At 48.1% G+C, this 16,879-nt stretch overlaps 1 protein-coding gene and 1 long non-coding RNA gene across 8 annotated transcripts in view; one reads left to right on the top strand and one right to left on the bottom strand.

Annotated features, from left to right (window-relative positions):
* Positions 1-11,659: 11,659 nt before the first annotated feature.
* Positions 11,660-12,571, bottom strand: LOC141742239 (uncharacterized). 2 transcript variants are annotated; one of them, XR_012586642.1, is made up of 2 exons: positions 12,441-12,571; positions 11,660-11,845 (listed from the first exon to the last, which is right to left on the bottom strand). It is a non-coding gene; the product is annotated as an uncharacterized LOC141742239 (long non-coding RNA). The 2 variants fall into 2 exon arrangements; XR_012586641.1 differs by lacking the exon at positions 12,441-12,571 and adding an exon at positions 11,978-12,078.
* EML1 (EMAP like 1) overlaps positions 12,171-16,879 on the top strand; it is a 131,830-nt gene continuing 127,121 nt past the window's right edge. For 4 of the 6 annotated variants that reach the window (XM_074584027.1, XM_074584019.1, XM_074584024.1 and 1 more), the window contains exon 1: positions 12,195-12,417. In XM_074584027.1, coding sequence (XP_074440128.1) covers positions 12,390-12,417 — 28 coding nt within the window. In that variant the 5' untranslated portion in view covers positions 12,195-12,389. Of the gene's footprint in view, positions 12,418-16,879 lie in introns of all 6 variants that reach the window. The other 2 variants (XM_074584026.1, XM_074584022.1) reach the window with 2 other exon arrangements.

Genomic DNA, 16,879 nt, shown 5'->3' with positions numbered 1-16,879 from the left:
CGCATTCAGTTTGAATTAGCGTTGGCGATTTCACACAGCAGGCAGGCTTTACAAACAGGAGTTTTCTCTTCACCTCCCGCTGTGCGCGTCCCAGTGCATCTCCTTCCATCTTTGAAAAATTATTCTCTTTAGTCCCATTGTATCTAAGGGAAGTATTCATCAACGGCGAGAGAAACGTGGATCAGCCCCACATCTGCTGGCCTCCCTGCTAAGGAGCGGGGTGAAGTGGAGGAGGAGTTTTGCCAAGGGGAAACAGTAGCAACGAGCGCTGTTGATGTAGATAGAAGTAAAAAGTCTGCCCCGAGGACAGCTTGTCAAACGAAGCCTCCTGTGCCATTAATTACAGTTCCAAGGTGCAGATGAAATATGTATGTGGTAGAAGGGGCTTGCTTATTATGTATTGTTCGAGCGATTTTTTAAAGAGACAGCATCAAGCCAAATCTTCAGCTTGTGCGTAGCAAGTTGTATTTTCTTGTTGCTCATAGACTGTTGTCTTTTCGTTCCCAAAACACTGATGGTAGCTCTGGTTACATCTCCAAAAGTTGACTTCTTCCCAGGGAACCTACGGGAAGGAAGACCAACAGACTGTCTGTGGCCACATCGGCGCTCACATCAGTAGCTAGAACTGCGAAAGCAATCCCAGACTCATTTTATTTGTTGGGGAATGACAATTTAAATGGAGCTCCATGTGAAATAAAAAGGCTTAACGTGAAGAATTATAATTCAGCACCAGCTAGTATTTTTGTGTTTCATATCAAAAGCATAACAAGACCTTTAATGAAAACACAACGCGAGTGTACTAATTATAGAAGTTCACTGAGACCTCGGCTGGGACAGGAGCTCCAGCCATAAGCACAGTGCGAACAAGCGGCATAAAGCAGCTCCTGCCCCAGACGGGTTACAAAGGGAAATTTTGCTAGCCGCAGAGGGAAACTGAGGCAGGGAGAAATTTAATCTTTCGATTGGTGTCACGGAGGCGATCCCTGGCAGGGCCAGGAACTAAACTTAGCCCGCCGAGTCCCGGCGGCAGCAGCCCTTTCCCTGGGACAGGCTGCATTCCTCCCCTGAATACCGCCGAGCAAAAAATAGCAGCGAGCGGGGGAAATGGAAAGGAGACCCAGGAGAGCTGGGGGCTCTCCAGTGAGGCCGGTGGGGACCTGGCAAAGCCATGAAATGGCCAGGGAGGAGGATTTGCAGCTGGGAAAGCTGCACCTCCCGCCTCTGAGCAGCGTGGTGGGGTGGGTGGTGGAGGCAGGAAGGTCAGGGAGGAAGGTGAAGGCAACAAAGGTGACTTCCAGAAACAAAGAGGTGTGTTTTCAGCTTCCTCCTGGAAGGGTTGAGCCCTATAGGGAGGGTTTGAGGCCGAGCACAGCCCTGCTGGGTGTAGGGTGCGGGTGGGCAGCAGGCCCTGGGCAGGCTGCCTGCGGGGAGAGCACCAGACCCACGCTGCCCAACGCTGGCTTGATGTGAATGTTTTGTCCTCCTTCTTTTTCTAGCTGCAGCGATGCCCATTTTCCCCCCAAGTTATCTATAGCATCCCCACCACACTACAGCAGCCTCCCTCCGCCGCTCCAGCAGCCCCTGCTGTGGTACTGCCTGACACCCCGGCTTTCCCTTTCGGATCCCCACCTTCATCCTACGTCCCCGTAACCCCGATCGTGTCACTGGCAGGGATTGAGGTGGCACATGTGGGCCAGCTTTGGGGCTCTGTGTGTGCTCATGTCCGGCCTCGCTACGCACACCGGCTGCCTAGTCTCTGTCTCTAGTCAGGCAGCGTTAAACTAATCCAACCTCTCCCCTTTGGCCAAGTCCTACATATTTTCTGGGAACTGCAGGAACTTCAACGCCTTTCAGACCTCACCATTGCTTGGGACTAGCCAGTGGGTTGAGGATTTATTACCTAAGGGAGTGTGGTAATAAATTTTCATGAGGAAACAGCAATAAAAAGAGGCAGAGGGGAGACCTTATCGCTCTCCACAACTCCCTGAAAGGAGGTTGTAGCGAGGTGGGGGTCAGTCTCTTCTCCCAAGTAACAAGTGATAGGACAAGAGGAAATGGCCTCAAGTTGCACCAGGGGAGGTTTAGACTGGATATTAGGAAAAATTTCTACACTGAAAGGGTTATCAAACATTGGAATAGCTTGCCAAGGAAAGTGGTGGTATAGTCACTTGTAAAAGATGGGTGGACGTGGTGCTTAGGGAGATGGTTTAGTGGTGGGTTTTGTCAATGTTAAGCTGATGGTTGGACTCCATGATCTGAAAGGTCTCTTCCAACCTAAACAATTCTATGATTCTATGAAAAGGAACATTAACTTGGCAAGAAAGCGGCAGGCCAAATTCTGCCTGTAGATAGGTGGATGGCAGCCTCAGTTATTTCAGTGTGAACAGTGTGTGCCTTTCCAAGGGCTCCCTTTAATCCAAGGAGCCTCCCAGAAGAAGGAGGGAGACCTTAGGAAGGGAGGATGGGCAGTGACAGGGTGGCTGGCCAGGCTGTGCCCACGGGGAGGAGTGGGGAAAGGAGCCATAACCTTTTAAAAAAGAGCAGACGGGTTTCTGAACACATGTGTGCTGAAACGAAAGTACTTTGCTTTCTCTCCCGCCCCTTCCCCCACTGAAAAACTCGTCTCGAAGGAAAAAACTTCTCTCCAAATGGAAATACAATTGCCTCATTGCCCTTTGCAAAAGAAACAACTTGACATTTGACCATACGTGGAATTTCCTTAGATGTGGGCCCCGCTGCGAGACAGATTTCTCTTTGGCTTCTACTGCTTTCTAAATTAAAAGAAAAAAAAAATCAATGGTGGTTTAATTTTCAGCTCTTCAGCCTTTGGGCTTCTCTGGTCTGTTCCACGCAAGTTTAACATCTCCTCGTTAATCAGGTTTTGTAACTTTTAACTATAATTTTGTGATAAAATGTGACTAACTATACACTGATACTGTACTTGAAGAATGGCAGGGTCCCTGATGAGTCCACATTAGCTGCTGCAGTGGTGGCCCAGGGATGGCACTTCAGCACACCTGACTCTGCTCTGCACGCTGCTTTTACCTGCAGGCCCTGTTGTTTAGCTGTATCTCGGAGTTTCAGAGGCAAGCGTTCACCTGCAACGACTAATTCACGTCATTTCTGCGGATTAATAAAGTGATAGCTGAGGAACGGGTGCAGGATATGGCAGGACCACTGCCTTGGGTTTGTGCCGAAGGAGAGGGAAGGCACAGTGTGGACAAGGCATCCCTGAGAACTGCAAGAGGCAGCCCTGGGGGATGTCGAGAGGCAGCAGCAACCCTGGCTCTGCCCTGAGATGGGACCTTTTGGGTGTGTTAAACTGCATGTGAAAATGCCGGGATTTCCCGAAATGCTCCGCTCCAGTGAGGGTTCGATGCCTGGGTGCAGAAACGGCAGCAGGAGAAACCCATTCCCCACATTACCCTGGGCGAGAACTGGAGAGTGAAAAGGAAGAAGCAGCTTCACGCATCAAATTAGGAAATTGTGAGGAAGCTTGTCCCTACAATTTCAAAGCATGAAACTTTTTATTTGTGCTTCCCGAATGCCTCCAGCTGCGCAGGCAGGCTGGGACGCTTGCTCCTCTATTGAAAGGAGCATTTGCTGCCCGACTATTGAGTATCTTGAGAATGGTTGTAAGATGTTTCAGTGGCTTAAGTGACCACAGCTCACCAGAGAACAACCCTGGCCAGGTGGACACCAAGGAAGTCACAAAGGTCTGTGGCAATGCAGCCAGCGCAGGCAGGCTGGTGAGTGTACAAAGGGCTCTCCTGGACCAGCTCCATCACTTCAGTACACTGAGGCAGCGGTTTTGCTCAAGTGAAAGGGTGTCACAGACTTAAAGCCCCTTTTCCAGCACTCCTGCAGCAGCTCTTCCTAACCAAAAGCCCATCAGTGCCAGGAGCACCATCAGCCTGCGACACAAAAATATTTTTTCCATTCATTGAGACTTTTAATAAGAAATAAAAACAAAGTTTCTCAGGTTTTTCATGATCATTGAATGGAAACACAGACTTTTATTTTCCTCTCTTCCTTTTTTTTTTATAACAATAAGCAAATCAGCTTTATTGAGACTTTCCTGTTTGCGAGCAGCACTCCAATTTGACAGCCTGATTTAGGGAATTGTGTTTGCCCCTTGCCCGCTGTGGAGCAGGGACCAGGCTCCCCTGCCCAGGACTCACAGGGTGACCCTAGGAAAGTGACTTCTCCCCCTTCCAGGATTTCCTGCTCTCTGTGCTGGCAGGGGGGGACTTCGATCCCCCCGGGGCTCCGAGTGCCCATCACCCCGCACTGCCTGGCTCGGCACCGAGGTGCTGTGGTCCCCGCTGTGCCCAGGCTTCCCACCCCTGCAGCTGAGACTCTAACCACACCAAGGCGGTCTTGAATTTCTCCTTGAGGCAGCTGGAGGCACGTGTAGTGAAAAACATCAATATCCGAGAACCTAAACCAAATCCAACTGTATTTTCAATGAAAACTGCTTGGAAATACTACTTATGTGCTATGAAAGTGGTCACACGCGAGCTTTACTTTTTCCCCAGTGACATGCCTCACCCCCAATGTGACTTACAGAGGTCACGTACGTGGTAATAATCTGCTTTATTTGCTATTCCCAAGGAGTCTTGTCCTCTTTGCAGAAATTGCCAACAAGGTCACCGCTTCCGTTAATTGTGACCGTGTTTATTGTAAAACGGAGGTGGCTCCAAACGACTAAGAATGAAAACTCCTCCCAGATCATTCCCGCTGTCAAACACCAGTGATGAACGTTTGCAAAGAAGCAAATGAAAGTGGATTGTAAAGTGCACCACGTTACAAACTTCGCAGATACCCTGATGAATAATTTCCCCCGCTGTTCAGCTCTGATTCCATTAGCAATTCCTTAATTAATTCTGTCTCCAAGCACGGCACACCTTCACTCAGCGTTGTGGAGACAGCAGTTGCTTTGGTAGAGAAGATCAGCTGGAGGTTTATCAGATCTCTCTGGTGCTCTCTTTCTGCTGCTGGTCATTCCCAAAAGCAGAGTTTGCCCCTGTTCCAAGTTTGGCATGAAACCCTGATCTTTTGGTTACCTGTTATGGCTAACCTTGGCCAGTAAAAATTTTAATGTTATATTTTCAGCTTGGTGAAAGCATCTTGCTATGCTTGACATAGCACTGAGCAGGGAGAAAGCCTTGGAAATGAGAATGGAAATGAGATGTCATTGATTTGAAGGTTTGGCTGTTGTAAATATTCTGCGATGGCGATTTGCTATCTGGGCCGGGTTTTAATAAAGACTGAAGGTAGGTGAAGGTGTGGTCTCCCTCTGACCTGTTGTGGAAGGAAGACGCTTTCACTCCCTCAAAACACATTTCAGTGTTCCCAGGATGAGCCAATAATTCACAGTGTCTGACACCTCACCTTCCTTTATCACCAAACCAATATCCTTGATCACGGAGGGCTGCAATTAGTCCCCAGAGCACTGATAGTACATGACAGACGCTGTGGCTTTTGCCTTCCAAAAGGACAATACTGAGCCTACATAATTCCTCTTGGGATTTTCCAGCTCTGAAGCCTTTGTCAGCTAACCTTGGGTATACAAGCTGTCTAGGGAAGTTATTGATTCCTCTCATCTCCACCTCCCTGCCCAGTTAGGCTGATTTATAGGAATTTTGGTAGGAACCACTAAAAACCTGGCAGAGCTCATTAATTTGTGAATCTTTTCAAGACTTCCTTCATTGCAGAGACCATCTGTTTGCCTCAGTGTTATTTTTGCAGCTGTCAAACCAGGTTTGCAAAACTCTCACCTTCTCCTCAAACCCACCACTTGATACCGTAATATTTACACTCAGGGCTCGACACACTTTTTTTCCACCAGATCTGTGCAGAGCAAATGCAGCTACACTCAGCTGTGCAAGACTCAGTCTTAACCCCACTGAAATAAACAGGAATAAAAACATTAAAACCAGAAGCGGCAAGATCTGATTGAATCACATAATTTTTCCAGGCTTTTTGTGTTCACTGGGTGACTAGTCAGTAACACCTGGAACATTTGCAGAGGGAACTCACGTTAACACTAATTGCAGCTGTGCATGAGAATCTACCACTTATTGATGGGAAAACAGCTTCAGCCCCAGTGCCCTTGTACTGGGTGATTCCTGCCAGCAAAGGGCCATCTGAGTTTATCAGCAGATGCCGAAAGCTGGGCTGACACTGTCGTGCTCATCTTCTCTCCATCCTTGCGTAGAAGCATTTCACTTGAGCTCTAGGGCAGGCTCGTTTTGGTACCCTGTGGGTCAGGAGACATTGCCAGCAATGACTGCGACAGCTCAGATGCCAATTTGTCTTTCGGATGTAGTTTTTTGATTTCCTACATCATAATTTCAACGGCCTTTCATAACACCTCCCCAGAGAATGTAGGCACGCATAAATTAGATGAGACTAAAATGCCACCGAGATTCAGACTATCCACTCATTTCCTCTTTAAGACAAACCCCCTTCCAAGTCTTTGATCTTCTTATTTTATTTACTGTATATCTGCACATTTGCATAAAATGTTTTCTCTGCAAGCCAGCAATTATCACTGGTAAGGTTCACATTTCTTGGAGATAGCTGGAATTTCTCCTCCATTTTCTCTTTGAATGTGCAAAATTATTTTCCCTGCCGTTGGACTAGCGTCACCTGATATAGTTAATCTTCTAATCTTCTCTCTGGTGTGACACCAGAGGACATGATGGAGACGTTTCCTTTCTCGAATACGAAGCTCAGATTCAGTTGTTACTAATGAAAATCTTAATAAAATTTTAAAAAATACAGATTCATGCAAAATGATGATATACCTAGTTATTCTGGGGAGTTGCTATCACTTTTGCATTTGCCGTTTCCAGAGGACTGCTTTCGCTGTCAGCTGCATCTTGCCTTTTCGCTTTCCCTTCACTGGATGCACCCGCGTGAGATCCTGTCAGTGCATCAGCTTCTCTTGCGATTGCGTTATTGCTCACCCCATCAATCAAGTCAAAATGTGAGCAGAATGTGCCGGAAAACAATAACGAAATAAAACCCCAATTATTGGAACTTCCTGGGTGCTTGACTTCTAGTCCAAGCCTGGTTGCTTTCCCCAGGGCAACCTGAGGAAACTGTGGATTGCCTTGCGGAGGTTCAGGCCCATCTGGAGTCATTTCTCTGGCACATGTGCACATGGCACAGCATCCCACAGACCCTGGATTTGGCCCGCTGGTCCCATAGGTATGGCCATGACCGCACCGAGGCCGTGCCAGTGTCTCAGGAGATGCGGGGCCAGCAGTGGGGTGGGTGGTGGCTGGCCAGCGTGATCCCCTCTTGTACCTCTGCACTTTATTATAGAATCATAGAATGGTTTGGGTTGGAAGGGACCTTGAAGATCATCTAGTTCCAACCCCCTGCCATGGGCAGGGACACCTCCCACTAGACCAGGTTGCTCAAAGCCCCATCCAGCCTGGCCTTGAACACTTCCAGGGATGGGGCATCCACAACTTCCCTGTGCAACCTGTGCCAGTGTCTCAGCAGCCTCACAGTAAAGAATTTCTTCCTAATATCTCATCTAAATCTCCACTCTTTCAGTCTAAAACTGTTACCCCTCATCCTATCACTACAATCCCTGATAAAGAGTCTCTCCCCATCTTTCCTGTAGTTCCCCTTTAGGTACTGGAAGGCCACTATAAGGTCTCCCTGGAGCCTTCTCTTCTCCAGCCTGAACAACCCCAACTCTCTCAGCCTGTCCTCACAGCAGAGGCGCTCCAGCCCTCTCATCATCTTCATGGCCCTGTTCTGGTCTTATCTGGGTACAATTCAATTAATTTTACCCCTTACACTACAGGACAGAAAGGGCCATGCTCTCCCCGCCAGCCGCAGGGCAATTCAAAGGAGGAAAAACAGTCTTTGATAACAAACCCCTAACCCTGACTCCTAGGGAAACGCAGCAGTGGGAGCAAAATACCTAAAGCAACTTCTGAATATATTCAGCTTATCTGTCTGTGCTGGCGGGAATATTTCACTCATCCAAGCATGGGGTCTGGCCCAGGACTGTCCCAGCCTGCAGGACTGTGTTTCGGGCTCCTCAGTGCTCTGAGAGAAGGTCACCCACATCCTGATGCCAGCCTGCTTATATCAGCCTGCAGTTTCTCTCCTCGCCCTCCCTATCCCTCCCCTCCCCCTGCCCAGGCTGCGAATCCTCCCGTACCCAACAGGCAGAAATCTCTTCACACGGCAGGAAAAATCCCAAGGGAATTTGCATAAATTAGAAGGGAGAAGCGCATTTCAGCCATTCTCTATTTAAACTGCGTGGAAATCGTGCTGATGGGAGATGATATAAATGCCTGCCGAAGCGGGCAGTAAGGCGCTTGCTTCAATCATCTCACGGAAAATTGCAGATTTAATCATCAGATCTGACTCGGCTAGCTAAAGAACTCATTCTCGCTTCTCATGATTTCCCTCTGCCAGGAGAGAGAAAGGCAGAGGGAAGGGAAACAATTTGTCCACGCTCCTATGGCAGTGATGAGCTTAGCAAAGCCCTTCCATCAGTAACGTCCATCAGGGCCTGTGATCCCACGGTGAGGAGCGCAGCTCCCTGCTTTTCCTACCAGGTTTGGAGGAGACTGGCTGCATCCGTGGCTGAGTAAGAGGCGAGCCAGCAACAGCAAAAGCCCTGGACCAGCTGGGAGCTGTCGGGAGGATCTGGCTCTTTGCACGGTCAGATGGCTGAGCCCGTCAGGTTGTGGGGAAAATTACGACACCACCACCACCATCCCCCCCCGCCCCGGCCATGGGACTTAAAATCTTAAAGACCAGATTTTCCAAGGGGTTTAGGCACTTAGGTCAGGAGCATAATGGGATGTGTAAACATCTAGGTTAGAAACTAAGTCCTGCTACATGTCTCATTCACGTAGGTGACAGTATTCAGGCACTAAGGTGTCTGTGTGCTCGGACTGTTGTAGGTGAAACCCAGGTTTCCTCAACTGTGTCATCTTTCCCCAGGCAGATCAGCTCAGCTCCAGGTTCTCAGTATCTCAAAAGCCCTTTGCACAGTCCAGACTCTGGGTTATCTGCAGGATTTGTGGCATAAACAGCAAACAAGACACTTATATTTCTTCCTGGAAAGTTCCAGAGAGGGGCACGGCCACTCTAGCAAGGGCTTAAGTATTTCAAGATGCATCAGGGCAATGCAACTGTCTCCCACAGGAGACCAAATCAGTTTGAGCAAACCTTCTTTCGGAAATACTTCAGTGACTCCCTTCCATGAATTACATTTACCATCCCACTCCTGGTATTTGCCATGGATTTTATGCAGAGGACTATCTGTCGGTAGTAGTCCGAAGCAGATGGATTCATGACCGGTTTTCACTGTGTGTTGAGGGGTAAGCATCCTTCAGGTTTCTTGGAAAGCCCAAGCAAGAGGAGTTACTGACAGATATTTAGCACATTTCCCACATTCGCTTAATACCTCCTAAAATAATATGTGCTTTACTTCTCACCTTTTATTGTTTAGTTCAATGTTTGGCTTTTGCCGTGACAGACACCAGGCTTATTCATAAATTCCCCAAACTTTCTCCTTTCAGACTTAAATTTTCCGGGCTTGGCCTTTCTCCATGAGCAAGCATGGCTCTCTTCAGGCTGAGAAACAGGGGAAGTTAAAAGAAATGCTCAGTTTTACTCAGAAAAAAAGAAAAAAAAGTGTTATAGCCTCTCAAAAACTATAACTAAAGTATCCAGGGATCAAGTTAATTTTTAAATTGGAGCAGTCCTCGTCAAAGGAAGATGTTTGTGACTATCATTGTAAGAATTAGGTTTGATTTGTTCAACTTTTGACCCCGTGGATAACTTCATGCTTTAGTGTTTCACTGAAGAGCTCTCTCAAGGCCAAATCCTAATAATGGCTCTGGCAGACAAGCTATTGCCAACTTTGCTGCAGTAGTTTAAGACGCATTTATCCTCCACCCTCAATCTTCTCCGCTGGCTTCTCTGTCCCTCTTCCAGAAGATGTTGACCCCTTGACTTGGCCAAGGACGATGTGACGGTGCTGACTGAGGCATAGATTTCTTAAATAGCTCTTGAAGATGAGTTAGAACTAAGACACCAGGCTGTGATTTGGCGTGCCTTCACTGCAGGCACTTGTCCAGCTCTGCTGGAGGGCTCTAACCTTCAGCAGAAGAGCACCGGCACACAGCTGTGAGAGGTAACTTCAAAATCAGCTGCAGCTGTTTGCCCCATGAATACAAGTAAGAATGGTGAGCCCTTGATCCTGCAAATACTTATGCATCTGTTTAACTTTATAACTGCGAGTAGTTCCAGGAACTTCAGTGGGGCTTGAAGTTAAATTGGCACGTAAATGCTTGCAGCACCGGGAGCCTGCGTTTGCACAGGGTTGAGCTAAGAAAGCTTCAGTTCACACACGTTGGAGCAATATGTTTCTGCAGTGAAATAGCACTGGAAGAAAAGTCCTCCGGTCTGATTTAGGCCTTCTTCCCTTCCCAGAGGTGTACTGAGATTAAAACCAGACATCTCCACATCTTCCCTATCTTCTAGAATAGCTAGAGACCACGCCTCGAGACTGTGGGTGGTAGTGGGATGGAGGGCCTGAGCACGGTGCCCTGCGCTTCTTCTCCTTGTACAGCCGCTTTGACGAAGAGCACGGCCTGAGCTCTGTTTGTCCCCAGAGCCACCACCCAGGTGAGCCTTACACCAGTGAATATCCCCATGCTGCTGCACAAGCAGACCTAGAGACAGCCACTGACAAGGGCTGTCCCTGCCACAGTGATGCCAACAGATCTTCGTGCTGGCAGACCCCAGCAGCCCTGGGACACCCCCAGCCCCGCTCATCCGACCCTGTGCCGGTGACTTGAGGGATGGCTTCAGGAACACGTAACTCTCTACATCTGCAGCTATTTTAGCTTCTTAGTCACTGGCCTGACATCTTGAATCAAATCCACGACTAGCTACGCTGCTGGGTAACCAGCAGGGTATTAAAAGGCTTCTCTTCAGAGAGCAAGCAGGTAGCGCCAGCAGAGTCAGCCTTGGGGTCCTTAGGCTGAAGTGCCTAAGTAAAACCAGACTGAATTTTTCACTGGGTTCCTGGTATACTTCATGTAAACGAAGGCTTTTTTCAAGACATTTTGAAAAAAGGTGTCCCTGGGGCTCCGGCAGCTCGTTTTCCCAAAGGGCCGTGTTGGGCCACAGGGTCTAGAAGCACTTCCCAGAGCCCCGCAGTGGAGCCTCCCTCTCCTCCCAGCCCTCGCACCAGCTCCAGGTCCAAAACCCGGACATTTGTGAAGGGCTCAGACACTAAAGATCTGTGTCAGATAAAGCCCAGACTGTCCCTGTCTGTTCCTGGGAGAAAAAGGGGCAGCAAACCAACCCCCTGGGTGCTGAGGGCACCCACCATGTCCCGCACGCCTCCCTGCCCAGCCTACCATGGCACAAATGCTGCCCGAGCCTTCCCTTGCACTTCGTTAAGGTGCCTAACGAACACACGAGTGTACAGGGGTACTGTCTACTGACTAGACCGGTCTGGAAAGCTCATACCAAGCAAATCCACATAAACATTTCCAAAGATTAAAAAAATAAGTTGTAGGAGCAGCCACAAAATGCTTCACTAAAGCAGCGTTAAAACGGCGTATTCTAAGCAAGTAAAAGTCATGAAGTTACAGAGAAATCTGCGCTCACAGTAATATTGTATACCATGAAACAGCCTTTCGTAACAGTGTCACAGAAACTATTTCTCAGATATTGCAGTATAAACAGAAGAGCTGGTTTTCTTCTCTTTCCCCCTTAAATAGATACATCCTGGCTCCTGCCCTCTCTTCAGCAGCGAGTATTTCTGCTCGGACACTTATTTAACCTGCAGACGGAGAAGGCACAGAGCAAGATGTCAGAGCGTGTCCCCCAGCCCACCACCTGCCCCCCATTGCCCCCCGCCCCCCCCGACCCAGGGCAGCAGGAGCACCCCGGCAGCGCGGCTCCCACCACCAACCCCACCGCACGGCAATTAGCCCAGTTCTCCAGCGCGGATTTGCAGCTTAGCTCTTAAAAGCCGTTTCATAAATATTCGATGGCCTTTCCGACAGGGTAATGTGCCTCTGTGACATTAAAGAGGAAACTCTGCGAAGGGGAGGGATGACAACAAATTTATCCACCAATAGCACACTCTTTTGGCACAAAAGCACATTCTTATCTTTACATCCCATAATGAGAAGGCAGGGACGGGACTGTTGCTACAGCTCCCTGGGTGGGTAGATGTACAGTGTAAGAGCAGGGTGGCTGTAAATTGTTAGATATTTCCCCCCCCACCCCCCCACCCCGTGCTTTTGCAAGCAGAAGGACCCGTGTTTGCCTTCCCGCTGTGGTTTTCCTTAAGCCCCCCGGTGAGGAGGACTTCTCGCACGATGTCAGACTGCGAGGGACTGCCTGTGGGTAAGCGCCAGATTTATATTTACCCCGCTGTCCTGCCGGCTAGTTCACATTCTCAGATTGCAAAGTCACACGCGAAGCTGCTTGCTTTCGAAGGGAGCCGGAGCCGCCGCAGGGAGAGGAGAAACTCCCTGCGTGCGCTGCGGATCCCGGTGCGGTTCCTCGCGAGTCCGTGGTGGAGGGCTGGCGCGGGTGGTAACGCCTGGATTTTCTCTAAAGGCACCAGGGGCTGGATAGGAGGAAGGGTTCGGTAATTCAGGCAGATGGTCTGAAGCGTCTGTGGCCAGAGAGGTGATGGTATCGATGTGCATCCTCTCGAGCTCAGGAAGTAGAGTTTCTGGGGATGGGTCCTCCAGGACCCGGCGCCCTGTGTACGTGTCCTGCTCATGCCTTGATAAACCTTCCCAGACGGTAACGGACGCAGCAAGGGCAGATAAAAGTAATGCGGAAGGTTTGTTTGCTGAAAGGAAATAGAAATGTACTTTATTTTCAAAGTAAGTGCCTCACATGTTTTGCCTATATCTGGAAAGGGGTCCTTCGCTAGCGCTTATGGCTGTATATGTCAAACTTCACCGAGCAGGAGAGCACGCCAGCAAGAAGCATGTTGCTCAGCTGGTTTCTTTTAACTTCTATAGGAACCGTAAACACTCACTAGATTGTCTGCACAAAAGGAAACTCTTGTCAAAATGCTAGAGTAATTCCCTGCCAAGGCATTTTACTAATAAAGAGATGGACCGTTGAAAACACCTTTTTTTTTTCTTTTTTCCTTTCGTCATGGCAAGCATTTATCTTTTCACATATGTGTATATACATATATATACATACACATATTGTGTAGCACTCCTGTTTCACTGGCCTACAAAGGCCATGTGTCAGCGGTGAGGATCTGAGCTAAAAAGTGGGGCTGGAGAAGGAGAAAGCTGCTGCTGCAGTGCCTTTTTTTTTTTTCCCCCTCCTCTATCTGCTTCCATTTTACAAAAACAACCCCAAGCCCAAAAACGCACACTCAAAACCAGAGTGGAAAAACATAAATTATGTATATGGTGCAGAGCAAACTGCACTATGCGCAATCCCCTGTGCCGTTGCTGTCCTTGTCTAAAGAGAGGAGAGACGAAGAGGAATATTCCCTGCTTCCCTTCCCAAAGGGCTGCTCTGATCACCAGCAAAGCTCCCCTTTTTCAGGCTTTGGTTTGAAGGGCCCGACCTCAGTTTGCTTGTTAAGCACTCTGAGTTGAGGGTGGGATATTTCAGGGTGACAGTGGCAGTATTTAGCTGGCATCTGATATGAATGGTGAAACTGATATTGAGTGTGCATGGCATGTTGTGTGCAGGAGTTACTGATATCTCAATTACCTTCGCTGCTGAGAGGACCTAGGAGGTTGCCTCCAGAAAAGCGTCCGGAGATGCGTGATTTGAGGGAAGGAAGCAGTTTGTTACGGGCAGGGACGAAAAGTAAAGATAAAGCGATGTGTAGATGTGGCCGCAGAGGAAAGGGTCGTTTCTCTCTGTTCCCCTCAATAATCCTCCCGCGTCCCCCAGCCGGAGCTGTCCCTGCTTCCAGCCCAGCTCCCGGGCAGGAGGGCTCTCCCTGCCTCCCCTGGCTCTGCCCCACACCGGCCACAAACAACCCCTCCAGCCACTGCTTCACATATGTGTGGATGTGTGCCTGCACGTACACATATATAAATACACTCAAAGCCAGTGCTGGAGATAGAAATCGTGGGACTCCTGCGCAGTTATTAAGCAATTTTAGTGAACTGGTTGCTGGCAGCTTGCTCTTCGCGCCAAGGTGTTTGGAAATCAAATAATTCTCTTTGCAGTTATTGCTCTTTTAGTACCTAGTTCAGACTTTAAAACTTAAGCAGGAAAAACTCCATGCACAGGGTTGCAAAACATCTGCATCAAACTTTCTAAAATGATCATTAGTGCCCACCAGAGCAGAAGTGCCCCTTTGATGAGTCCAATGAGGACAGTAAGGCTGGCATCGCCTTTTTAAAATCCTTTGTTTTGAATGCGGCCGGATACTAAAGCTGCAAAAAGTTGTTGCGGTGACAGGTATCATTAGCACCGCAATGTGGCTAGAAGCCAGGGCCCTGCTTAGAACCCAAACCCTGCAGACGTCTGCATGCGGCCGTCCATACGCACGCACGCAGCTATAAATAAGTTTAGCCAAAGCACAATAGTAGCGTCAAGCGCATGTATTGCTTCACCAACCTTTTTTTGCAAACCACCTCCTGAACAACCTGGAGGACTGCAGTTTGTAGTTCCAGCAAATTAATGCCAGGATTTTTAGCCTGCTTTCAGCCTACGCAGGAATGTAGCAAGAACAGCTGCGTAATTGTTCGCTCGGACAAGCAACTCGGAGGGAACGGCTGAATACCATCTTTGAATTAAATAGCTGCGTATGAATGGGTCGATATACCAATAATTTTTCATCAAGAAGCTTTATTCAGTGAAGAGTATCCTGCTTCTACGCTGGAAACGGTTATGCAATTTTTCAGGATGAAAGCATTGTGTGTTTTTAAATGTCTGTTTTATGTCCAGCGCCAGTGTGGCTGCTCCCTTTTGCTGGCGTGGAATGGAAAATTAAACATGTGATGCAAACAAAGTTTTATTTTGCTGTTTGAATGTAGCACAGAAGACATTAAAAAAAGGATCCAAGATGTCAGGCTGCAGATTAAATGTAAGTGAGTGGACAGTCATTTTGGACCGAATTCATACCAAAAAAGGCACTTGAAAGCGTCGCTATCAAAATCATCTATTAGTGAACGGAATTCTAAAATTTACACTATTACTTTCCTGTTGTAACATGGGGAGATTGAAAAGAAAGAAAGAGCAGTCACTTCAGGACAAATGCACTACTATTTCTTTCTCATTAGCAATTATTGATGTACCGATGCTGTCCATTAGCGCCAGCTACATAGATTTCCTGTCATTCCTACATGCACATAAAAGGAAAGCACATCAATTATTTAAGTGCTTCCTCTTGTGTGTATTATTTTTCTGTTGTAACCAGACGCAGTTCGGTCTCCCTACGACTGAACAGCTTTTCACGCACCCAGCATTTTGACTGGGAATATATGAGTCACGATGCTTCTGGTTCTTAACACAATCCTTTTGACTTCAGAAAAACCTCTGAAGTCACGCAAAGGTTCTTAAAGTGCCTGTTTCCTTATTTTCTTATTGCTTATCTCAGCCACAGACTGACTTTGAACAGCACGGGTGACTTTTTGTGGATAACATCACTGCGGCAATCATACAAGGTGTTCAGCCATAATAAATGAAGATTATATTGCTGAAGAGGGAGTAGCTATTCAGACGCTGGGAATCCCATAAGTACATACTTTCTCTGTTATTTACTACAACAGGGCTAAGAAGGGAAGAAACAGAATTGATGTAGCTTGTTCTGCAGCAGGCGGCAAGCGAATCTAACTGAATTTCCTTAAAATTCCTCCCAAACTTTTATTGGCCTCGTTTCAATCGAGGAGGAAACAAGACCTTTCATCTGAAATACGTTCCTGACTCTTTAGCTAAATACTTCCTTTCAAAGCTAAAATTACACATTTCAAACATGTCTTTAAGACAGACTGGAGCCAATTTGCTTAAATTGGTGTTTTCCGAATCAGGATACCCCCGAAACCTACAGGAATTTAGATTTCCTGAAATGCAACACAAATTCTGCACTGTCATGGGGAGCCCGCTTAGCTCAGCCAGGGAGGCTGACAGGGAGCGAGACCTCCATCTCCCACGCTGGGCTGGCTCTAAACAGCTGCTGGGAATAAAATATGGCAAAAATACATTTTTGTAACAAAAAATCATTGGAAATGACTCAACACATGCACGAGCAGAACTCCTGTCAAATAAAATTGCCCCACTCGCACGTACTTAGAATAGGACTATGCTTTAAATTAACCCTTTATCAGACCTGCGTGGCCAGCAGGACGAGGGAGGTGATTCTGCCCCTCTGCTCCCCTCTGGTGAGACCCCACCTGGAGTGCTGGGTCCAGCTGTGGAGTCCCCAACATAAGAAGGACATGGACCTGTTGGAGTGGGTCCAGAGGAGGGCCTCAAAATGATGAGAGGGCTGGAGCACCTCTGCTGTGAGGACAGGCTGAGAGAGTTGGGGTTGTTCAGCCTGGAGAACAGAAGGCTCCAGGGAGACCTTATTGCAGCCTTCCAGTACCTGAAGAGGGCCTACAGGAAAGATGGGGACAGACTTTTTAGCAGGGCCTGTTGCGATAGGACAAGGGGTAACAGCTTTAAACTGAAAGAAGGCAGATTTAGACTAGATAGAAGGAAGAAACTTTCTACACTGAGGGTGGTGAAACACTGTCCTAGGTTGCCCAGAGAGGTGGGAGATGCCCCATCCCTGGAAACATTCCAGGTCAGGTTGGACGGGGCTCCGAGCAACCTGATCTAGCTGAAGATGTCCCTGCTCATTGCAGGGGAGTTAGACTGGATGTCC

This window comes from Larus michahellis, chromosome 4 (assembly GCF_964199755.1).
Source record: "Larus michahellis chromosome 4, bLarMic1.1, whole genome shotgun sequence".
Classification (NCBI taxonomy): Eukaryota; Metazoa; Chordata; class Aves; order Charadriiformes; family Laridae; genus Larus; species Larus michahellis.
This window is presented reverse-complemented; position numbering and strand designations above follow the sequence as displayed.